The sequence below is a fragment of the Dictyostelium purpureum genome, assembly GCF_000190715.1.
Source record: "Dictyostelium purpureum unplaced genomic scaffold DICPUscaffold_220, whole genome shotgun sequence".
Taxonomy (NCBI): Eukaryota; Evosea; class Eumycetozoa; order Dictyosteliales; family Dictyosteliaceae; genus Dictyostelium; species Dictyostelium purpureum.
This window is the reverse complement of record NW_003519556.1, coordinates 26,760-51,182: the sequence shown is the minus strand read 5'-3', so window position 1 is coordinate 51,182 and position 24,423 is coordinate 26,760. Positions and strand designations below refer to the sequence as shown.

General features: G+C 25.7%; 7 protein-coding genes across 7 annotated transcripts in view; 3 read left to right on the top strand and 4 right to left on the bottom strand.

Annotated features, from left to right (window-relative positions):
• The window catches only part of DICPUDRAFT_81130 (uncharacterized protein), a gene marked incomplete at both ends in the record, with an annotated part of 2,947 nt that extends 399 nt beyond the window's left edge, over positions 1 to 2,548 (top strand). Inside the window, 4 exons of the mRNA XM_003290353.1 lie at positions 126 to 229; positions 273 to 1,306; positions 1,363 to 1,456; positions 1,500 to 2,548. Of these exons, the coding sequence (XP_003290401.1) occupies positions 126 to 229; positions 273 to 1,306; positions 1,363 to 1,456; positions 1,500 to 2,548 (2,281 nt within the window). The remainder of the gene's footprint in view (positions 1 to 125; positions 230 to 272; positions 1,307 to 1,362; positions 1,457 to 1,499) is intronic.
• An 891-nt stretch (positions 2,549 to 3,439) lies between these two features.
• DICPUDRAFT_154911 (uncharacterized protein) lies at positions 3,440 to 5,872 on the top strand (the record flags this gene model as incomplete). The annotated part of the gene is made up of 4 exons (XM_003290352.1): positions 3,440 to 3,701; positions 4,820 to 4,924; positions 4,977 to 5,402; positions 5,664 to 5,872. The coding sequence occupies 4 exons, from the start codon at positions 3,440 to 3,442 to the stop codon at positions 5,870 to 5,872; spliced, it is 1,002 nt and encodes a 333-aa protein (XP_003290400.1).
• Positions 5,873 to 7,787: 1,915 nt separating this feature from the next.
• DICPUDRAFT_154909 (uncharacterized protein) lies at positions 7,788 to 10,286 on the bottom strand (the record flags this gene model as incomplete). The annotated part of the gene is made up of 5 exons (XM_003290348.1): positions 7,788 to 8,290; positions 8,323 to 8,416; positions 8,449 to 9,209; positions 9,276 to 9,295; positions 10,210 to 10,286. 5 exons carry the CDS (start codon positions 10,284 to 10,286, stop codon positions 7,788 to 7,790), a joined length of 1,455 nt encoding a protein of 484 aa, XP_003290396.1.
• Positions 10,287 to 12,239: 1,953 nt separating this feature from the next.
• DICPUDRAFT_81128 (uncharacterized protein) lies at positions 12,240 to 12,785 on the top strand (the record flags this gene model as incomplete). The annotated part of the gene is made up of 1 exon (XM_003290351.1): positions 12,240 to 12,785. The coding sequence occupies one exon, from the start codon at positions 12,240 to 12,242 to the stop codon at positions 12,783 to 12,785; it is 546 nt and encodes a 181-aa protein (XP_003290399.1).
• Positions 12,786 to 13,166: 381 nt separating this feature from the next.
• Positions 13,167 to 14,606, bottom strand: DICPUDRAFT_37279 (uncharacterized protein; the record flags this gene model as incomplete). The annotated part of the gene is made up of 2 exons (XM_003290347.1): positions 13,167 to 14,035; positions 14,195 to 14,606. The coding sequence occupies 2 exons, from the start codon at positions 14,604 to 14,606 to the stop codon at positions 13,167 to 13,169; spliced, it is 1,281 nt and encodes a 426-aa protein (XP_003290395.1).
• A 177-nt stretch (positions 14,607 to 14,783) lies between these two features.
• On the bottom strand, positions 14,784 to 17,558 carry DICPUDRAFT_154906 (uncharacterized protein; the record flags this gene model as incomplete). The annotated part of the gene is made up of 5 exons (XM_003290346.1): positions 14,784 to 14,923; positions 15,185 to 15,616; positions 15,699 to 15,907; positions 16,813 to 17,082; positions 17,530 to 17,558. The coding sequence occupies 5 exons, from the start codon at positions 17,556 to 17,558 to the stop codon at positions 14,784 to 14,786; spliced, it is 1,080 nt and encodes a 359-aa protein (XP_003290394.1).
• A 2,325-nt stretch (positions 17,559 to 19,883) lies between these two features.
• On the bottom strand, positions 19,884 to 22,760 carry DICPUDRAFT_81125 (uncharacterized protein; the record flags this gene model as incomplete). The annotated part of the gene is made up of 4 exons (XM_003290345.1): positions 19,884 to 20,875; positions 20,960 to 22,102; positions 22,146 to 22,249; positions 22,753 to 22,760. The coding sequence occupies 4 exons, from the start codon at positions 22,758 to 22,760 to the stop codon at positions 19,884 to 19,886; spliced, it is 2,247 nt and encodes a 748-aa protein (XP_003290393.1).
• Between the last annotated feature and the right edge of the window lie 1,663 nt (positions 22,761 to 24,423).

The window sequence follows — 24,423 nt, the reverse complement described above, 5'->3', positions numbered from 1 at the left end:
TCTTTCTTTATTATTTTATATATTTATATATTTTATATATATTTATATAAAATCAACCTAAATATGATAGTAAATAAAATTTTATTTCTATCATTTTTAGTTATATTTTTATTTTTTTTATCAAGATTTACCCCAGTAACACCCCAATTAAATCTTAGTTCTTCACTTTGCATTCCAGGTACTAAAATAAACTATAAATTATTAACTAAAAATAGAACTTTTTTAAAAAGTAAATATTGGATAATAAATATTAACCTTAATTTTTTTTATAGATATTCCAAACTCAACTCCAACTTATATTTGGAATCCAAAAGTTGGAAATATATCCATTGTTGATGTCAATTCTAAAGGTGTTATTGCTAATAATAATTGTGCTGGATCTGTTGTCATTGTTCAAGAACCAGACCAAATTGTTTTTTCATCATCTCAAGTAGAGGTCGAAGTTGGTAAAAAATTAGTACTCTCAACTAAATTATTATCAAAGCATTTACCAAAAGGAGTTTATTTCGAATCTTGCTCAATTAATAATTTAGAATGGAAAGTTAAAGATGATTCCATTTTCAAAATTTTACCACATGAAAAGGTTGACCAACAAAAGATATCAAGTGACATATGTTCATCTCGTGAATTTTTGGCTCTAAAAGAAGGCTCAACTGTTATTTCAGTTCAATACAATGGAATTAGAGAAGAAATTCGTATTTTTGCTTCTCCACCAGCTGATCAAATGGAAGTTTTATTAAGTTTAGATTCATCTGCCGAGGTTTCTTTCTGTGGTGGTAAAGAGACATGGCATTTAGAACCAAAGATTTATTCCAAAACTTTCTCATCAGATAATAAAGAACAAAACTCACTCTCAATCACTCCAGGTGATAATAATTCATTCAAAGTCACTTGTCAAAAACAATCAAATGATCCACAAAATGTTATTGTGACTATTAGAAACAAAAAGAGTATTAGCAGCCCATTACCAGAAGCCCATTCAATTAAAATTCCATTCTTTTGCCGTCAACCATCATATGTTCATATTCAATTTATAAAATTACCAAATGAAGAAGAAGGTAAACAAATTATTCAATCATCGAATCCAATACATCAAGATTCTATTTTATCATTGAAAAAACAAAAATCAGGTGAAATCAGTCGTTTAAATATTCATAATAATAGTGATTTACCATTTATTGCTATGAATTCTATTGCTAAATATGTAAAAGGTAGTACCAATTATCCAATTATAGTTGCAGGTTCCATCTTTATTGCCGCCTTTGCTATTGGTCTTTATGTATATAAAATCAACCTAAATATGATAGTAAATAAAATTTTATTTCTATCATTTTTAGTTATATTTTTATTTTTTTTATCAAGATTTACCCCAGTAACACCCCAATTAAATCCAAGTTCTTCACTTTGCATTCCAGGTACTATAAATTATTAACTAAAAATAGAACTTTTTTAAAAAGTAAATATTGGATAATAAATATTAACCTTAATTTTTTTTATAGATATTCCAAACTCAACTTATATTTGGAATCCAAAAGTTGGAAATACATCCATTGTTGATGTCAATTCTAAGGGTGTTATTGCTAATAATAATTTTGCTAGATCTGTTGTCAATGTTCAAGAACCAGACCAAATTGTTTTTTCATCATCTCAAGTAGAGGTCGAAGTTGGTAAAAAATTAGTACTCTCAACTAAATTATTATCAAAGCATTTACCAAAAGGAGTTTATTTCGAATCTTGCTCAATTAATAATTTAGAATGGAAAGTTAAAGATGATTCCATTTTCAAAATTTTACCACATGAAAAGGTCGACCAACAAAAGATATCAAGTGACATATGTTCATCTCGTGAATTTTTGGCTCTAAAAGAAGGCTCAACTGTTATTTCAGTTCAATACAATGGAATGAGAGAAGAAATTCGTATTTTTGCTTCTCCACCAGCTGATCAAATAGAATTTTTATTAAGTTTAGGTTCATCGGCCGAGGTTTCTTTCTGTGGTGGTAAAGAGACATGGCTTTTACAACCAAAGATTTATTCCAAATTTATTTCATCAGATAATAAAGAACAAAACTCACTCTCAATCACTCCAGGTGATAATAATTCATTCAAAGTCACTTGTCAAAAACAATCAAATGATCCACAAAATGTTATTGTGACTATTAGAAACAAAAAGAGTATTAGCAGCCCATTACCAGAAGCCCGTTCAATTAAAATTCCATTCTTTTGCCGTCAACCATCATATGTTCATATTCAATTTATAAAATTACCAACTGAAGAAGAAGGTAAACAAAAATCAGGTGAAATCAGTCGTTTAAATATTCATAGTAATAGTGATTTACCATTTATTGCTATGAATTCTATTGCTAAATATGTAAAAGGTAGTACCAATTATCCAATTATAGTTGCAGGTTCCATCTTTATTGCCGCCTTTGCTATTGGTCTTTATGTATATAAAAAACATATGTTTATTTATATATCAAATTCTTTATTAGAATCATTTCCATACTCTTTAGTATCACCAAATATTTCACAATTTAGTATTAATTTATAAAATAATTAAAAAAAAAAAAAAGAATTTAAATATAAATAAACAAAATTTTATTTGATTATAATAAAGAAAAATAAAATATTTAATTAAAAAAAAAAAATTTATTTATTTGCATATTTGTATATTTTTTAATGTTATTAAAATAGAACTATTTTATTTATTTAATTTTTTGATCGTAGTACTTTGTTGTTTAATTAATATTTTATTTAAGACTGCTGGTGATATTATTAGGTTCAATTTTCGTTGTAGTCTCTAATTGGATATAAATTTTACTTTTTAATATTATTACTTTTAATATGTTTTCCTGCAACAGAGTGACTAATTACTATTACTTTAGTGTTTATTAAGCTTTTAATAGTGATTGAAATATTATGATTATCTTCAGTTTTTATCAATTATCGTTATCACAGTAGGGGAATAATACCTGATTTAATTACTCTCTTATTTTATTTTCATATATGCTGTCTTTTCAAAAGTATACCCCCAATTTTTAGCAAATATCAACACGTTATCATTGCCATTTTAAATTTTTAAAATTATATTTATTTTAAAAAATCGATATTTTTTAAAAAAAAAAAAAATTTTAATTTTTTTTTTAATTTTTTTTTTATTTTATTTTTTATTTTATTTTTTTCGATCACAACAAACAAACAAACACATAAATAATTTAATAATGTAAACTATAGCACATCCAATAAATAATAATAATTATAACATTACTGAAATATGTTTAAAACCTTTTGAGAACAAATAAGTAAATCAATACATTATTTTAAAACAACAACAACAACAAACCCTTATATATATAGAAAATGGCATCGTTGAAGAAATAGAAACAGAATTACTAATATAAATTAAAATAACTTTTCAAAAGACAGATTTAACAATTAAAACATGCCATTCAATACTCCAACAGGATCTGCTGTGGTCGATATTATGAATGAAAGGATTTTAATCAATTATATAAAGATTTGGTCTAATAATTCCAACCACGAAATATTGCTTCTATATTATAATATCTCAAAACTAATATCAAATACTATCATAAAAAGTCAAAGTCGCAGAAACTCAAATTCTTTCAAAGTCTTTCAATCTCGAGTAAATCAGATAAAGCAAAATTCAAATCAATTACAAGTTCATGTAAAAATTCAAAAGCGTTAATGAATGTACCGTTCAGCTTTTATAGACGCTAGTGCACAGTTATCATGTATGAAAAAAACATTGGCAAAAAAAAGATTAAACTTAGATCCAACTAAACACTAATGAAGATATTCAATCTTATCAACCATTTATATGAATCTCAATACATTTGCCTTGGCCCAAGCAACAGTGATAGAACACAAATAGTTTAGATAAGGAAAAGGGTAAACTTCAACTTTCGAAGACAATACAAATGACCACAACTAATTGGTATTGCTTTATTCTCATATAGTATATTATTATTCATCCTTCTACTGGCATCTCCCACCATTTTTTCTACTTTATAAATGCAAACTTATAATCAGACTTACCAAGTATTAGAACTGTTCAAGTAAATAGAGGCTATTTATTCATTGTAGAAATGAAAAGTAAAACCTATGCAGATTGCAACTTATTCTCATATCTTTAATTAAATCGAAATATGCTAGATAAAGAATAAATCAAGCTAACAACCACAATTTAATAATGTAGATGATGTCTTAATATCTAAAAGTGAATATTAGAATATGACCTACCCGAAATCTTTTCAGTATTAGATTCTGAAGCATTATCAAAACAGGATTTTAGCAATCAATCAAATAATTCAAAAAAATCAATCAAATATATATTTAAATATTGAATTAAATAAATTTAAATACCAATTTTAGTCATCCATATAATTTAAATACCCATTTTAGTCATCTATATAAAAAGAATAATAGTATTAACTCAATAAATCAATAATCAGTCCTCAGTTATTAGAAGCCTTTAAGAAAGCTAATATTAAAACATTTTATAAAAATTAATAGTTAAAAATCAATATAGTGCCAAACCAAAAGCAGTCCTCATTAAGAAATAACAGTCACACCCAAGCATCACCAAATTCGACTTATTATCATATAATTAATAAAACACCTCACATTTTTCAGGACCATCACTGATGCGGGTGCTGCTGCAGGTTGTGCTGATACAGGTGGTTCTACTGCGGGTGGTGAAAGTGGCACAGTGGTACAGGTGGTACAGGTGGTACAGGTGGTACAGGTGGTACAGGTGGTACAGGTGGCACATCAACAAGTGGATCAACAGGTATAATAGCAAGTAACTCTTCAGACGCATCAGAGGACTCTTCAAAAGGTTCATCAGATAGCAGATCATCATCAGCCAGTACATCATCAGCTATCGGTTCATCATCAGCTAACAGTCCATAACCATTAAAAAAAGAAGAGAGAACTTTAAGAACAATTGGAATTAGCCCAAGAAGATCTTCAATCCAAAAATCACAATATTAAATCAGAGATTATAATTCTTCAAGATAAATTCAGTAAAGAATCTTTCAACATTGGTCATGATACTCTAGTTGGTATATCAGAAGTTTCACCGAGTTCTCATACTGATAGAAGGGATAGATCCATCAACATTGGTTTTTCAAAGAAATTGATTAAAAGCATGAAATCGAATGTTGGTAGTTCAAATGCAGGTGTTAATGGTTCACCAATCATCCTATTGAATACTTCAGAAGAAATCAATGGTGATAGAATCAAAGAGATTGAACATGAATCTGAAAGTTATAGAATTGCAAAAAAGAATTTAGCAATGGAAAAAGATTTAGAAACAAATCTTCTACCTTTAAAATTTAGTACACTCAAAGAATCACTCTTAAGAGATCTCAAAAATAGATGTAAATAGGTTATTGATTAGAATTTGTTTAAGACCAATATCAAGATAGTAATGCTAAACTTACTGACCGTATAAAGCGTTCCACTGAACCAGGTGGAAATGATCAATAGATAAAGTCAACTCAAACAAAGTTTGACGAAATGACAACGTTTAAACACATTAAAAATGAAAATACTAAACTCAAATCAGAAATTGAAAAAATAAAAAAATTACACATCCTAAGAGGTCAACATATTATTGGTTTAAACAAATAAATAAATAGATAATATAGCAACTAATGAAAGAAGAAAGAGAAAAGAAAAAGAAAAAAAAAAGGAAAAAGGAGGGGAAAAAGAAAGAGAAAAACATAGAGACAGAGATAGGGATAGGGACAGAAATAGGGATAAAGACAGAGAAAGGTCAAGATCCAAAGATAGAAAAAAGAAAGAAAAAGATCAATTTCAAAAGAAAAAGATAAAGAAAGATAAATAAAATAAATTTGTGTATATATTTTTAATTATTGGTTTTAAAGCAATCAAAATTAGATTTTCATTTCTAGAATGAATAAATAACCTCTATATACTTGAACAGTTCTATTTTTAATAAAAAGGAAAACGGTAAAAAATAAACATTTTACAGTGCCCGGATTATATATGTAGACCCCCAACTTTTATTAAATCATTTATAAAATAAGATTTACCAATAATAGTTTTTATATGAAGAACCTTACCGCTAATAATTATTAATTTTTAGAAATAAATGGTAAGGAGTGGGCGTGGGTAAAATAAAAAAATAATAAAAAAAAATTTCTATATTTTTTACCACATTTTTATTTTTAAAATTTTTATATTTTTTTTATCATTAATTTAATAAGTAAGAGTTAATATAAGTTTAAAAATAGAATATAGTAAATAAACAAAATGATATTAAGTGATGAAGTTGGATACTCAATATTATCATATAAAAACAGAGGTCACAAGTCGAACTCAAAAATTGCAAAAAAATTGGAGTGTATAAATCAAAAGTAGCAAAAACATTAGAAAAGGTAGAACAAACAGGCACAATCAATGACCGTAAAAGTCATGGGAGAAAAGAAAGTTTGACGAACGTGATGAACGTGATTTATGTTTAAATTTTTAAAATAGTAAATTTACTATATAAAATAAAGTATAATTTGGTATGAACAAAATGGATTTGGAACAATATCATACAAGTCAGTAAGAATTATATTAAAGAGATATAACATAATATATAAAAAGAAAGTTAAGAATCCTTCATTGTTTAGACATAATAGCAGAAAAAGATTTTTTTTAAAGTTGTGCATATAAATTTTTTTGTGGAATAATGAGAAAATTATATGTTTGTGGATGAAGTAAAGTTCCAATAATATGATAATAACCATGGTAGGTCTTCTTGGGCTTATGATACTAATGTTTTACTAGAATCACGTATCAAGACAAATGTTAGAAAGGGTGGGGTTAATTAAATATTTTTGGGAAATTTTCTTTATTTTGGTCCAATTTATCTATTCATTTATCAAATGGATTTTGAACTAAACAATATCTTGATATTATAAAAAACGATACACAAATAAATTTAGAATAATATGCAGATATAAATAAAGTGCCTAATAGGTTGCCAATCATTTGTCATGACAACGTTAGTTCGCATTCAGCAAAGATAGTGAAACAATATTTAGAAGAAAATAATATACAAGTTTATCCATTACCACCCTACAGTCTAGATATTAATATAATTGAAAATCTTTGGTCAATTTTTAAAGAAAGGGTATCAAAAAAGATGTTTCATGACCCATCACAAGACCAAGTTCAGGTATGTCAAGATGCATTTCATTCAATAGAAAAATCAATTATAAAATCATTATATGAATCACTCCCTGACCGAATAGATGCCATATTAAAAGTACATGGAGGGTATACTAAATATTAAATAATAATAATCATTTATATATAATTGTAAAAAAAAACAAATAAAAAACAAATAAAATTTTTGAAATTGAAAAAACGGATTAAATATTTTAGACCCTATTTTTTTTTTTTTTTTATTTTAATTTTTAGCAAATAAACCAATATCTTGTAATATGATTTATTTTAGAGGTCATTATATAAATATTAAATATGATCTATTAATTCAATAATTATCATTTCCATTTTAAAAAAGTTGGGGGGGTCTAAATATATAATCCGGGCACTGTATTAATAAAAAAAAAAATTTATTATCTTTTATTATATTTTATTTTAAAATTTAATGATGTTTCAGAATCCTAATTCTAATTGATGTTCCAATATATTTGCCTGGCCAGGGAAAATGTATTTCTTCCATCAAATAGATTATATTCTCTTATTATTTTTTTTTTTTTTTTTTTTTTTTATAAAATTATTAATTATTATTGATTTACTAAAAGTTCTTTTCTAAAGCTTTGGGGTTGATGATGCTGCTGCTGATGAATGCTGCTGCTGATGATGAATGCTGATGATGGTGATGGTGATGATGATGAGGACCAAGATGAATGCCAGTGAGGATGCTGATGATGATGATAATGCTGAGGATCGAGACTAATGCTGATGATGAGGACCAAGATGAATGCTGACGATGAATGCTGCTGATAGATGCTACTAATGTATGCTGCTAATGATGATAATGCTGAGTACCAAGATGAATGCTGATGATGATGATAATGCTGAGGACCAAGATGAATGCCGGTGAGGATGATGAGGAACAAGATGAATGCCGGTGAGGATGATGAGGACCAAGACGAATCCGGTGAGGATGATGAGGAACAAGATGAATGCCGAGGATGATGAGGACCAAGTTGAATGCGATGATGAGGGCCAAGACGAATTCCGGTGAGGATGCTAATGATTATGATGATGAGGACCAAAATTAATGCTAATGATGATGATAATGCTGAGGATCAAGACGAATGATGATGATGATGAGGAACAAGATGAATGCCGGTGAGGATGCAGATGATGATGATAATGCTGAGGACCAAGATGAATGCCGGTGAGGATGCTGATGATGATGATAATGCTGAGGACCAAGACGAATGCCGGTGAGGATGCAGATGATGATGATAATGCTGAGGACCAAGATGAATGCTGATGATAACGTTGAGGACCAAGACGAATGCCGGTGAGGATGCTCATGTTGATGATGAGGACCAAGATGAATGCAGACGATGAATGCTGCTGATAAATGCTGCTGATGAATGCTGCTAATGATGATAATGCTGAGGACCAAAGAATGCCGGTGAGGATGCTGATGAGGATGATGGTGAGGACCAAGATGAATGCCGGTGAGGATGCTGATGATGACGAGGACCAAGATGAATGCCGGTGAGGATGCTGATGAGGACCAAGATGAATGCCAGTGAGGATGCTGATGATGACGAGGACCAAGATGAATGCTGATGGTGATAATGCCGAGGACCAAGACGAATGCCGGTGAGGATGCTCATGATGATGAGGACCAAGATAAACGCTAATGATGATGAGGACCAAGATGAATGCTGAGGATGATAACGCTGAGGACCAAGATGAATGCCGGTGAGGATGCTCATGATGATGATAATGATGCGGAGGACCAAGACGAATGCCGGTGAGGATGCTCATGATGATGATAATGATGAGGACCAAGATGAATGCTGAAGATGAATTCTGAGGATTATAACGCTGAGGACCAAGATGAATGCCGGTGAGGATGCTCATGATGATGATAATGATGAGGACCAAGATGAATGCTGTTGATAAATGGTGCTGATAAATGCTGCTGATGAATATAATGCTGAGGACCAAAACAATAAATGCTGAGGAATAAAAAAAAAAAAAAATTAGTATTTTTTTTATCACATATTATATATATAAATAATTACCTGTTTGTTTGTTCGCTTGGCTATTATAAAAAATAAAATAAATGTATATTGATAAAACGAAAATGAAAATGAAAAAAAAAAAAAAAATTTCCCCCACACCACCACAAAAAAAAAAAAAAAAAAATTTAATTTAAAAAATATGAAATTTAATTAAAAAAAATGAAATTTACCACAAACACAAATTTCCACAAAGAAATTGCGAACATCATTTTTAAAAATTATAATAATAATAATTTTTAACTAATATAGCCATTTAGATTTTATAATTATAGTTTTTATTATTAAATTTAATCTAAAAGTCCACTTTAAGGAAAGTATAATAACTATATTTTTTTATTTTAATATTCATTCCTTAATAAACTATCATTGTTCAATTTAATTATTCAAATTATTTTTTTTAATTAATTATAAAAAATAAATTAATCAAAAATTAAATAAAAAATAAATAAAAAAAAATCTTAGTAAACCATATATTATTATAAAACAATTACTTTTATATATTCAACCCAAAAAATTCAAAAAAAAAGCATCCTTCAAAACAAGTTAATTTAGAAAATATTTCAAAAACATGGGTACAAGGTATAATTTTAGACAAAGTTAAAATGATTAATAAATCATTGTTATCATTGAGAAATGTAATCAATTCATTGACTCGCAGTAACTTAGCACATATCACATACAGAGAATCGTAGTTAACTCATTTTCTACAAGAGTTATTAGGTGGTAACGGTAGAACTACATTAACTATAAATTCCTCACCTTCCCAACAAAGCTGAAACAGTTTCCATTCTCTTATCAAAAGCAGAAATCGAAATAAAAAGTCCCAAAAGTTATTTTAAGTAGTTAGAAATTTGTTTGCAAACTTATAATTATTGCGATTCAGCATATATTCAATAACAATAGTAATTTTAATAGTAGGATTGATAGTAATTACTGTAACAGTGGTAGTGGATTAGTATTAGAGCCAATCGTGGTATCAGTGTGGTAGATTAGTTTCAAACTAGAGGTCATATTAAAATTCTTCAGAGCTTTAAATATATATATATATAATTATAAATAATAATAGAAATAATAAATAATAATGATAATAAATTACAATAATTTACTTTTTATTTTATACAATTATCACCACAATAACGGCAGCTTATTAACCAAATTTCAAGATGGAAAAAATTTACCATGGTTTTAAATAATAAAAAACAATAAAAATTTATTTTATTATAATATTTTTTAAAATTAAAAAAAAAAAATTATATAAAAAATAAAAAAAAAAAATAAAATAAGAAAAGATTATGTTTTGTTTGTAATATCTTTATTTAATATATTTTATCAATTTGATGAATATGAAAATTTAGAGAATATATATATATATATATATATAATTGAGCTTGAAAAAGACGATTATTAGTTATAATACAGGACTTTTGGATGAATAAAAAATAAATTTTAGATAAAATGTAACCTTCACATGTTAATTGAGCAGGAGCTGATATATTTTTGAATTGTTTCTGATAATAATGAGTAAAAATTGGGGTTGGTTGAATGAGATAATGGATCGATACCACAAATTGACATAACCATTCTCCTATTACTACTTGATTTTGAAACACCTAAACCTAAACATAATTTCTTTTAAGTTGAATTGTGATCCACTTTATCACTATTGTTATGAAATTTGTTTGGATTAACTTCACGATTTTGATTCTAAAACCAATTGTTGCAATTGATTTTAATGTAGGAACTTTTTCGTCTCTTTCATCAATTTTACAGATTTTATAATAAAAGAAAAAGACTATGTTTTGTTTGTAATATCTTTTTTTAATTTTTATATTGTTTTTTTTTTTAATTTATATTTCATGTCCATCATTATATAACAAATAATTATAAATAAAATCATATTTTATGAATAATAAAAATAATAAATAAAATATTTACAAGCAATAATAGATTTCTCTAAAATTATTATTTTTTCTATTTTTTTATTTTTTTTATTAAAATAATACACCTGATACATAAATTAACACAACAAATAATTCCCCACAAAACTATAAATAAATAATAAAACAAAAATGTATATATACAAATATAAATTATAATACATGAGAAAAAATGAAATTTTGGATTTAGATTTTAAAAAATATGGATTTTTATAGTATATATACCTTTATGTATAATTATGTTTTTTATTAAATAATTAATATTAATTAAATCACCTTAAAAGTGATTTTTGTTTCATAACAAAACAATCAATTATTGTTGTGGATTTGCTGAGGAGCCGTAATACTAAAAGTTATAAAAAATTAAATTAAAATTTTCAAAGTTTAACTTTGTAAATTAAATAAATAATTTTATAGATTGGTTTAACTATGGTTGAATTTACTTTACCCGTTACTCGAAGTGGTGATTTTTTACCAGGAAAGATTGGACCCAAATGGTATTCTATAGTTTAATGGCACATTTTAACAAACACAACAATAACCAAGGAAATATAGCTAGTTTTAAAACAATCAAATCTGTTATTGTAAATTTAAAACAATACGAAATGGTTTTACACTCATTAATTGAAGTATATGTCGAAATTTAAAAAAAAAATATTTTTTATTTATTTATTTAATAAAAGTTCTTTTTTATTTAAAATTAAAATTTTATTTAAACCTATAAATGGAAACTATAAAATTTGATCAATTACACTTTTTTTTAAAATCTTCACTATTAGTTTTTTTATTTTTTTTTTTTAATTTTTTTTTATTTTTTTAAATATATTTTTTTTTTAAATTTTTGTTACCCCTACTGACACATAATTTATTTTTTATATTTTTTATAAATTATTTTTTTTCATTATTATCAATATTTTTTTTTTTTTAATAATCATTTATAAAATTTTAATATTAATAACTTCAAAAATAATAATAAAATTTTTTTTAAATTATAATATAACTACATTAGATTTAAATAATAATCAAAATGAATAAAAAAATAGTAGAATTAATAGCTTTTTTAGTTTTTTCCATGTTTTTAAATATAGTATTCTCACCTATCAAATTCATTTTTAATTTAATTTATTATTCAATCTATTCAATAATGATTGGTATATTATTAGTTTCAATTCTTTGTTTAGGTATTCTAATAGAAGACCTTATTAGATTATTTGTAATTATTGGTAAAGATGTAGTTACCATTTTTATAAATTCAATAATTAGAAAAAAAAATAGTAGCAATAATAATAACTATAACAATAACAAAAATAAAATCAATCAAGAAGAGTTCCAAAAAGAAAACATTAAAGAGTATGATCATATTCATTTTGACACCGATGAAAATTACGATCCAAACAAAATCATATATGATCAAGATCTTGGCTTCACAGAGCAATTGATCAAGTTTAAAAGTGAAGCAAAAAAGATAGTATGTGATACAGATAGAGGCTACGAATTAATCCATGGTTTAATCAAACATGTCGATTGTTTTTACGACTATAGCTTCCATTTGATTAAAAAGAGAAGATCATAAAATTATAAGAATAAAAGAAATTAAATTGCCATCACACACTCGGGGTTGTCTAAATAGAGTCTAGATTGTTTTTCAATTTTAGCTTTTATAGTTCAGCTTTCGTGGTGGCGCATTTAATTCTTAAATTACTTAAAGGAACTTCTTATGTACATAAACGAATCGAAAAAAAACAAAAATAAAAAAGTTATTATTATTTATTTATTTTATAAAATAAATTTTTTTTTTTTTTAATTTAATTATTTTTTTTATTTTAAATTTATCTCTAATATTTATTTTAAATTTTATTTTAATTCTTTTTTATTAGTCGATGATTTTATAATTTACTCCTGATAATGTAAAAAAAATTAAACAAAATTATTAATGTACAATTTATTTTTATTTTTATCTTGTTATTTTTATCCTGTTTGTTAAAGAGTCTGGTATTGGTTGTGAATAAATTCTATTTAGTTTTAATTGGGTAACTGATTGTGGAATAGTATTTGGGTCTAGATGTTGATTAAAACCATAACCAAAGGCTAATGAAGTGAGGGATTCTGGTAATACACCCACTTGAAGAGGAGAACAATTACCCGGTAAAGATAAATCTACTACAGAGTTTGGAATTAAACCGACTGGAAGAGGATGCTTATAGACACATGGAAGTGCTAAAATTTTAACAGATGGTGGAATTGAATCCATTTCAAATTTTTCAGGACCATTATCACAGAACCTAAGATGTTTAATTGATGATGGTATAGAGTCTTTTAAAAAAGGTTTATTGAAACATGAGATTAATAGATAGCATAGAGTATTTGGGAATAGTTTTTTACTAAGGAAACAGTTATATGAACTTAATTCTAAATGCTCTACATTGGGCGGAATTACGCCCGGTCCTAATGGGTGATTATAATTGTTTAATCTGAGGGTTATTATTGAAGATGGAAGTACGTTTGGCATTAAAGGTTTATTAAAATGGTATAGATTCAATGATGTAATTGAACTTGGTAATGTTGTTCTGGATATACCCTGAAAAAAACCATACAATGATAGTTTTTTTAATGAATTTAAAGATGACAGTGAGTTTGATAATGAGTGATTATAAATATCCATAGTAAGGTCGGTGACCGAATCTGGAAGTGAACCGTGGGTCATTGGTTGGTTAAATTTACAAGTAAATAGTGTTTTTAAATTTGGTGGAAGAACATTGGGTTCTATTGGTTGATTATATTTATTTAAATTTAGTATTTCGCATGTTTTAGGTAAATCACCAGCTTTTAAAATTTGATCATATGATATTAGTTGTAGTTTTACAACAGAGTTGAATATATTGGGTGTGGAGATTGTCCTATTGAATTTATATAGAGATAAATATGTTAATGAATCTGGGAAAGTGCCTTCACAGATTTCATGATTCGTTCCTATTGTTAAACTGCTAATATTTGGGGGTAAAGAATGTGGTGTGAGTGGCTCATCAAAGTTAGGGTATTCAAATATTTTAAGTCCTGAAGGTAGAGCTGATTTAAAATCAATTGGCGTGGTGTAATTATAACTAAATCTTAGACTTGTGACTGATTCTGGGATATCGCCTGCTTTAATTGGTTTAAAACTTATAATGTTACTTGTATTTGGTGTTTCTATTACTTCATTATTATAAATAAAAACTGATGTAATATATTTTCTATGTGGATGATATCTAAGCTGATCCATTGTTTTAATATTTATTATTTCATTTTCATTATATAATCTGATATGTTCCCATATTTCGCTTAATATATACTTGTTTCTCCATACTGAAAAAAATAATGAATCAATTTTACTATTATTATTATTATTATCTAACATTTTATTTTTATATTTATGGATAAATTTAATAAATTTATAAATTTATAAAAAAAAAAAAATTTTTAAGAAAAACTGAAGAAAATTAAAAAATTTACAGAAAGAAATAAATTATATTTTTATTGAAATTAATAATATAAATTAATAATATATTTATAAATAATGTATAAATTACTTTCTTTAATTCTTTGACCTTTCTCTGTCTCTATCCCTATTTCTGTCCCTATCCCTATCTGTCTCTATGTTTTCTTTTTCCCCTCCTTTTTCCTTTTTTTTTTCTTTTTCTTTTCTCTTTCTTCTTTCATTAGTTGCTATATTATCTATTTATTTATTTGTTTAAACCAATAATATGTTGACCTCTTAGGATGTGTAATTTTTTTATTTTTTCAATTTCTGATTTGAGTTTAGTATTTTCATTTTTAATGTGTTTAAATGTTGTCATTTCGTCAAACTTTGTTTGAATTGACTTTATCTATTGATCATTTCCACCTGGTTCATTGGAACGCTTTATACGGTCAGTAAGTTTAGCATTACTATCTTGATATTGGTCTTAAACAAATTCTAATCAATAACCTATTTACATCTATTTTTGAGATCTCTTAAGAGTGATTCTTTGAGTGTACTAAATTTTAAAGGTAGAAGATTTGTTTCTAAATCTTTTTCCATTGCTAAATTCTTTTTTGCAATTCTATAACTTTCAGATTCATGTTCAATCTCTTTGATTCTATCACCATTGATTTCTTCTGAAGTATTCAATAGGATGATTGGTGAACCATTAGCACCTGCATTTGAACTACCAACATTCGATTTCATGCTTTTAATCAATTTCTTTGAAAAACCAATGTTGATGGATCTATCCCCTCTATCAGTATGAGAACTCGGTGAAACTTCTGATATACCAACTAGAGTATCATGACCAATGTTGAAAGATTCTTTACTGAATTTATCTTGAAGAATTATAATCTCTGATTTAATATTGTGATTTTCGGATTGAATATCTTCTTGGGCTAATTCTAATTGTTCTAAAAGTTCTCTCTTCTTTTTTTAATGGTAATGGACTGTTAGCTGATGATGAACCGATAGCTGATGATGTACTGGCTGATGATGATCTGCTATCTGATGAACCTTTTGAAGAGTCCTCTGATGCGTCTGAAGAGTTACCTGCTATTATACCTGTTGATCCACTTGTTGATGTGCCACCTGTACCACCTGTACCACCTGTCCCACTAGTGCCACTTTCACCACCCGCAGTAGAACCACCTGTATCAGCACAACCTGCAGCAGCACCCGCATCAGTGATGGTCCTGAAAAATGTGAGGCGTTTTATTAATTATATGATAATAAGTCGAATTTGGTGATGCTTGGGTGTGACTGTTATTTCTTAATGAGGACTGCTTTTGGTTTGGCACTATATTGATTTTTAACTATTAATTTTTATAAAATGTTTTAATATTAGCTTTCTTAAAGGCTTCTAATAACTGAGGACTGATTATTGATTTACTGAGTTAATACTATTATTCTTTTTATATATGGATGACTAAAATTGGTATTTAAATTTATTTAATTCAATATTTAAATATATACTTGATTGATTTTTTGAATTATTTGATTGATTGCTAAAATCCTGTTTTGATAATGCTTCAGAACCTAATACTGAAAAGATTTCGGGTAGGTCATATTCTAATATTCACTTTTAGATATTAAGACATCATCTACATTATTAAATTGTGGTTGTTAGCTTGATTTATTCTTTATCTAGCATATTTCGATTTAATTAAAGATATGAGAATAAGTTGCAATCTGCATAGGTTTTACTTTTCATTTCCACAATGAATAAATAGCCTCTATTTACTTGAACAGTTCTAATACTTGGTAAGTCTGATTATAAGTTTGCATTTATAAAGTTGAAAAAATGGTGGGATATACCAGTACAGTGCCCGGATTATATATTTAGACCCCCCCAACTTTTTTAAAATGGAAATGATAATTATTGAATTAATAGATCATATTTAATATTTATATAATGACCTCTAAAATAAATCATATTACAAGATATTGGTTTATTTGCTAAAAATTAAAATAAAAAAAAAAAAAAATAGGGTCTAAATATTTAATCCGTTTTTTCAATTTCAAAAATTTTATTTGTTTTTTATTTGTTTTTTTTTACAATTATATATAAATGATTATTATTATTTAATATTTAGTATACCCTATATGTGCTTTTAATATGGCATCTATTCGGTCAGGGAGTGATTCATATAATGATTTTATAATTGATTTTTCTATTGAATGATATGCATCTTGACATACCTGAACTTGGTCTTGTGATGGGTCATGAAACATCTTTTTTGATACCCTTTCTTTAACAATTGACCAAAGATTTTCAATTATATTAATATCTAGACTGTAGGGTGGTAATGGATAAACTTGTATATTATTTTCTTCTAAATATTGTTTCACTATCTTTGCTGAATGCGAACTACAGTTGTCATGACAAATGATTGGCAACCTCTTAGGCACTTTATTTATATCTGCATATTATTCTAAATTTATTTGTGTATCGTTTTTTATAATATCAAGATATTGTTTAGTTCAAAATCCATTTGATAAATGAATAGATAAATTGGACCATAATAAAGAAAATTTCCCCAAAATATTTAATTAACCCCACCCTTTCTAACATTTGTCTTGATACGTGATTCTAGTAAAACATTAGTGTCATAAGCCCAAGAAGACCTACCATGGTTATTATCAAATTATTGGAACTTTCCTTCATCCACAAACATATAATTTTCTCATTATTCCACAAAAAAATTTATATGCACAACTTTAAAAAAAATCTTTTTTTGCTATTATGTCTAATCAATGAAGGATTCTTAACTTTCTTTTTATATATTATGTTATATCTCTTTAATATAATTCTTACTGACTTGTATGATGTTGTTCCAAATCCATTTTGTTCATACCAAATTATACTTTATTTTATATAGTAAATTTACTATTTTAAAAATTGAAACATAAATCACGTTCATCACGTTCGTCAAACTTTATTTTCTCCCATGACGTTTACGGTCATTGATTGTGCCTGTTTGTTCTACCTTTTCTAATGTTTTTGATTTATGCACTCTAATTTTTTTGCAATTTTTGAGTTCGACTTGTGACCTCTGTTTTTATATGATAATATTGAGTATCGAACTTCATCACTTAACCACATTTTGTTTATTTACTATATTCTATTTTTAAACTTATATTTACTCTTACTTATTAAATTAATGATAAAATAAATATAAAAATTTTAAAAATAAAAATGTGGTAAAAAATATAGAAATTTTTTTTTATTATTTTTTTATTTTACCCACGCCCGCTCCTTACCATTTATTTCTAAAAATTAATAATTATTGGCGGTAAGGTTCTTCATATAAAAACTATTATTGGTAAATCTTATTTTATAAATTATTTAATAAAAGTTGGGGGGGTCTACATATATAATCCGGGCACTGTATAAGGATGAAGCATAATATACTATATGAGAATAAAGCAATACCAATTAGTTGTGGTCATTTGTATTGTCTTCTTTACAATAAGATCTAGGCACTTGTGAATTAAGTTGAATTAAACTTTTCTGTTAAACCATATGTTTAAGTATGGAAAGCGAAAGTTGAAGTTTACCCTTTTCGCTAAAACATTTAAAGAATTTGTTTATTGAAACGACGACTTCATTTATGAACCTTGAACCTCTATCAGATACTAAATTCTTTTGGGGTCATATTTTAAATATATTTGATAAGCTAAAACTATTGGACTGTTTCACAATTTAAACAATATTAACGAAAGTTGAAGTTTACCCTTTTCCTTATCTAAACTATTTGTGTTCTATAACTGTTGCTTGGGCCAAGGCAAATGTATTGAGATTCATATAAATAGTTGATAAGATTGATTATCTTCATTAGTATTTAGTTGGATCTAAGTTTAATCTTTTTTTTGCCAATGTTTTTTTCATACATGATAACTGTGCACTAGCGTCTATAAAAGCTGAACGGTACATTCATTAACGCTTTTGAATTTTTACATGAACTTGTAATTGATTTGAATTTTGCTTTATCTGATTTACTCGAGATTGAAAGACTTTGAAAGAATTTGAGTTACTGCGACTTTGTGACTTTTTATGATAGTATTTGATATTAGTTTTGGGATTATTATAATATAGAAGCAATATTTCGTGGTTGGATTTATTAGACCAAATCTTTATATAATTGATTAAAATCCTTTCATTCATAATATCGACGACAGCAGATCCTGTTGGAGTATTGAATGGCATGTTTTAATTGTTAAATCTGTCTTTTGAAAAGTTATTTTAATTTATATTAGTAATTCTGTTTCTATTCCTACAACGATGCCATTTTCTATATATATAAGGGTTTGTTGTTGTTGTTGTTGTTTTAAAATAATGTATTGATTTACTTACTTGTTCTCAAAAGGTTTAAAACATATTTCAGTAATGTTATAATTATTATTATTTATTAGATGTGCTATAGTTTACATTATTAAAATTATTTATGTGTTTGTTTGTTTGTTGTGATCGAAAAAAATAAAATAAAAAAAAAAATTAAAAATAAAATAAAATTTTTTTTTTTTTTAAAAAATATCGATTTTTTAAAATAAATATAATTTTAAAAATTTAAAATGGCAATGATAACGTGTTGATATTTGCTAAAAATTGGGGGTATACTTTGAAAAGACAGCATATATGAAAATAAAATAAGAGAGTAATTAAATCAGGTATTATTCCCCTACTGTGATAACGATAATTGATAAAAACTGAAGATAATCATAATATTTCAATCACTATTAAAAGCTTAATAAACACTAAAGTAATAGTAATTAGTCACTCTGTTGCAGGAAAACATATTAAAAGTAATAATATTAAAAAGTAAAATTTATATCCAATTAGAGACTACAACGAAAATTGAACCTAATAATATCACCAGCAGTCTTAAATAAAATATTAATTAAACAACAAAGTACTACGATCAAAAAATTAAATAAATAAAATAGTTCTATTTTAATAACATTAAAAAATATACAAATATGCAAAGATAAATAAATTTTTTTTTTTTAATTAAATATTTTATTTTTCTTTATTATAATCAAATAAAATATTGTTTATTTATATTTAAATTCTTTTTTTTTTTTTTTTTTTAATTTTTTATAAATAAATACTAAATTGTGAATTATTTGGTGATACTAAAGAAGAGTATGGAAATGGAGATCGGAATGATTCTAATAAAGAATTTGATATATAAAAAACTTTATTTTATATACATAAAGACCAATAGCAAAGGCGGCAATAAAGATGGAACCTGCAACTATAATTGGATAATTGGTACTACCTTTTACATATTTAGCAATAGAATTCATTGCAGTAAATGGTAAATCACTATTATTATAATGTATTGGATTCGATGATTGTATAATTTGTTTACCTTCTTCTTCAGTTGGTAATTTTATAAATTGAATATTAACATATGATGGTTGACGGCAAAAGAATGGAATTTTAATTGAATGGGCTTCTGGTAATGGGCTGCTAATACTCTTTTTGTTTCTAATAGTCACAATAACATTTTGTGGATCATTTGATTGTTTTTGACAAGTGACTTTGAATGAATTATTATCACCTGGAGTGATTGAGAGTGAGTTTTGTTCTTTATTATCTGATGAAATAGTTTTGGAATAAATCTTTGGTTGTAAAAGCCATGTCTCTTTACCACCACAGAAAGAAACCTCGGCCGATGAACCTAAACTTAATAAAAATTCTATTTGATCAGCTGGTGGAGAAGCAAAAATACGAATTTCTTCTCTCATTCCATTGTATTGAACTGAAATAACAGTTGAGCCTTCTTTTAGAGCCAAAAATTCACGAGATGAACATATGTCACTTGATATCTTTTGTTGGTCAACCTTTTCATGTGGTAAAATTTTGAAAATGGAATCATCTTTAACTTTCCATTCTAAATTATTAATTGAGCAAGATTCGAAATGAACTCCTTTTGGTAAATGCTTTGATAATAATTTAGTTGAGAGTACTAATTTTTTACCAACTTCGACCTCTACTTGAGATGACGAAAAAACAATTTGGTCTGGTTCTTGAACATTGACAACAGATCTAGCAAAATTATTATTAGCAATAACACCTTTAGAATTGACATCAACAATGGATGTATTTCCAACTTTTGGATTACTTGATGACCAAATATAAGTTGAGTTTGGAATATCTATAAAAAAAATTAAGGTTAATATTTATTATCCAATATTTACTTTTTAAAAAAGTTCTATTTTAAGTTAATAATTTATAGTACCTGAAATGCAAAGTGAAGAACTTGGATTCAATTGGCGTGTTTCTGGGGTAAATCTTGATAAAAAAAATAAAAATATAACTAAAAATGATAGAAATAAAATTTTATTTACTATCATATTTAGGTTGATTTTATATACATAAAGACCAATAACAAAGGCGGCAATAAAGATGGAACCTGCAACTATAATTGGATAATTGGTACTACCTTTTACATATTTAGCAATAGAATTCATAGCAATAAATGGTAAATCACTAGTATTATGAATATTTAAACGACTGATTTCACCTGATTTTTGTTTTTTCAATGATAAAATAGAATCTTGATGTATTGGATTCGATGATTGAATAATTTGTTTACCTTCTTCTTCATTTGGTAATTTTATAAATTGAATATTAACATATGATGGTTGACGGCAAAAGAATGGAATTTTAATTGAATGGGCTTCTGGTAATGGGCTGCTAATACTCTTTTTGTTTCTAATAGTCACAATAACATTTTGTGGATCATTTGATTGTTTTTGACAAGTGACTTTGAATGAATTATTATCACCTGGAGTGATTGAGAGTGAGTTTTGTTCTTTATTATCTGATGAGATAGTTTTGGAATAAATCTTTGGTTCTAAATGCCATGTCTCTTTACCACCACAGAAAGAAACCTCGGCAGATGAATCTAAACTTAATAAAACTTCCATTTGATCAGCTGGTGGAGAAGCAAAAATACGAATTTCTTCTCTCATTCCATTGTATTGAACTGAAATAACAGTTGAGCCTTCTTTTAGAGCCAAAAATTCACGAGATGAACATATGTCACTTGATATCTTTTGTTGGTCGACCTTTTCATGTGGTAAAATTTTGAAAATGGAATCATCTTTAACTTTCCATTCTAAATTATTAATTGAGCAAGATTCGAAATAAACTCCTTTTGGTAAATGCTTTGATAATAATTTAGTTGAGAGTACTAATTTTTTACCAACTTCGACCTCTACTTGAGATGATGAAAAAACAATTTGGTCTGGTTCTTGAACAATGACAACAGATCCAGCACAATTATTATTAGCAATAACACCTTTAGAATTGACATCAACAATGGATATATTTCCAACTTTTGGATTCCAAATATAAGTTGGAGTTGAGTTTGGAATATCTATAAAAAAAATTAAGGTTAATATTTATTATCCAATATTTACTTTTTAAAAAAGTTCTATTTTTAGTTAATAATTTATAGTTTATTTTAGTACCTGGAATGCAAAGTGAAGAACTTAGATTTAATTGGGGTGTTACTGGGGTAAATCTTGATAAAAAAAATAATATAACTAAAAATGATAGAAATAAAATTTTATTTACTATCATATTTAGGTTGATTTTATATAAATATATATAAAATATATAAATATATAAAATAATAAAGAAAGTAAAAGTTGAAAAAATAAAATATTGAAAAATGTGTGAATATTATTTAATTAAAATTATAAAAAAAAAAAAATATTATTGTGTTGAAAAATTGTAAAAATAAAGCTATTATTTGTGTGAATAAAATAATAAAGAAAAAAAAAAAAAATGTTTTCTTTAATTCAAAAAAAAAAAAAAAAAATTAAAATAATAAAAATTTATTTATTAAAAAGAAAGAATTGTTTAATTTTTTTTATAAAATAAAGAAAATAATTAAAAAAATAATTGTAAAGCAATAATTCAGTTTATATCTTTTTTTTATATTATAGATTGATCATTTTTTTTATTTGATTTCGATTTTTTATTTAATTCTCTTTTAAATGATACCCAAAACATTAAACTAACTTTTTCATTGTAAAAAAATGATTTTAAAAAAATAAAAAAAAAAATTAATTAAATTGATTATTTGTATGTTTTTTGAAACTAAATTTAAAGAAATAATTTTATATTATTAATTTAATGATTAGTTTTATAAAAAAAAAATAAAAATATGTGTTTTTTAAATTAATTAGAATTGTAAATAAAAAATAAAGAAGATTTTAAATCCACGTTTTTCATACAAATAAAGCTTTGGTGCTCATTAAAAATAAATTTTAATCTTTTTATTATATTTTTTTTATATTTTTTTTAACTAAATTTGTTTAAATAAAGTTGTTGTTGTAAGTTATTTCTTGGGGAATTATCTTTCACAAATTTACCAATAAATAAAAAAAAAAAAAAAAATTTAATTTTCATTCTAAAACTATAATAATACTATATTATAAAATGTCAATTATTAGTAAATATTAATACTATTATTAAAATTTAAAATATTAACATTTATTTTTTTTTTATTTATTTTAATTTTATTTTTTTAATTTTTCATAGAATCTCTTTCATCAATGAACCCAGTTAACGGTGCCTCATCTAAATCAATGTTAAGTTCATATGGAAGTGTCTCATTCTCTGATAATGAATCAGTTTGGTTCGGTAATAGCTTAAGTGGCAGTTCATGTGGTTTCAATCCATGTTTTAATTCATGCAGTGATGGTAACAGTAACATTATCAATATTAATATTGATATTGGTAATCGTCGTAGAAGATGCTGTTAAATTTACTCTAAAATAAATTATATTTATATATATTACCTTAAACTGATTCGAGTAATTATATTTATATTTTATCTGTGAAAAAAAAAATAAATAAAAAATAACGCTTAAAAAAAAATTATATTTAATTTTATTTTATTTTCTTTTCTTTGTATTTTTAAATTGATTCCATCATCTTTTTTATCGAAATTGGTGATGATGATCAAACCATTTATTTTTTCCTTTTATTTATTTTTAAAATCTAATTTAATTTTATATCTAATTTTAATTTATATTATTATTTATATAATTTTATTTTTTTTATTTTAGTTCACTGAATTTATTAGTTCTGTACTCTAGAAGATGGTTTGGCAAGTAAAATTGGAAGAACTGTAGATATATACTTATATCTCCAAACTGGTAATGGAGGTAAATGTTGTGGATGTACCAATGGTGAGGTGTTGTTATTTTTATTAAATGGTGATGGTGGTATTAAATTATTTGATGATGATGGTGTATTTTTTTTTAATATAATGAATTTAATTTTTGGTTTGGTTTAATTCTTCCACCAATGGCATTGTTATTATTGGCACTAACTAAAAAATTTGGTGAGGATTTAAATTATTTGATGTTAAATTAGCACTGCCACGTCTAAAAACTCTTGTAACACGGTTTAAATGATTGATTGCTAATTTAGATTGCTTCTCTTGAGTAGTTGCTATATTATCTATTTATTTATCTATTTATCTTAAAATATTTAACTTTTCTTTCATTCTTTGTCTTATCTCCTCTTCAATATTTTCAATTTTAAATTTTAATAATTGAGTATTTTCATTTCTAACTGTTTCTAAATGAACCTTTTGAGTCAGAAATCTCTAATTTTCAAAGTTGTTCAGCCTGTATCATCATTTTAATTGGAAGATCGTCATCGAGATTTCTTGGATCTACA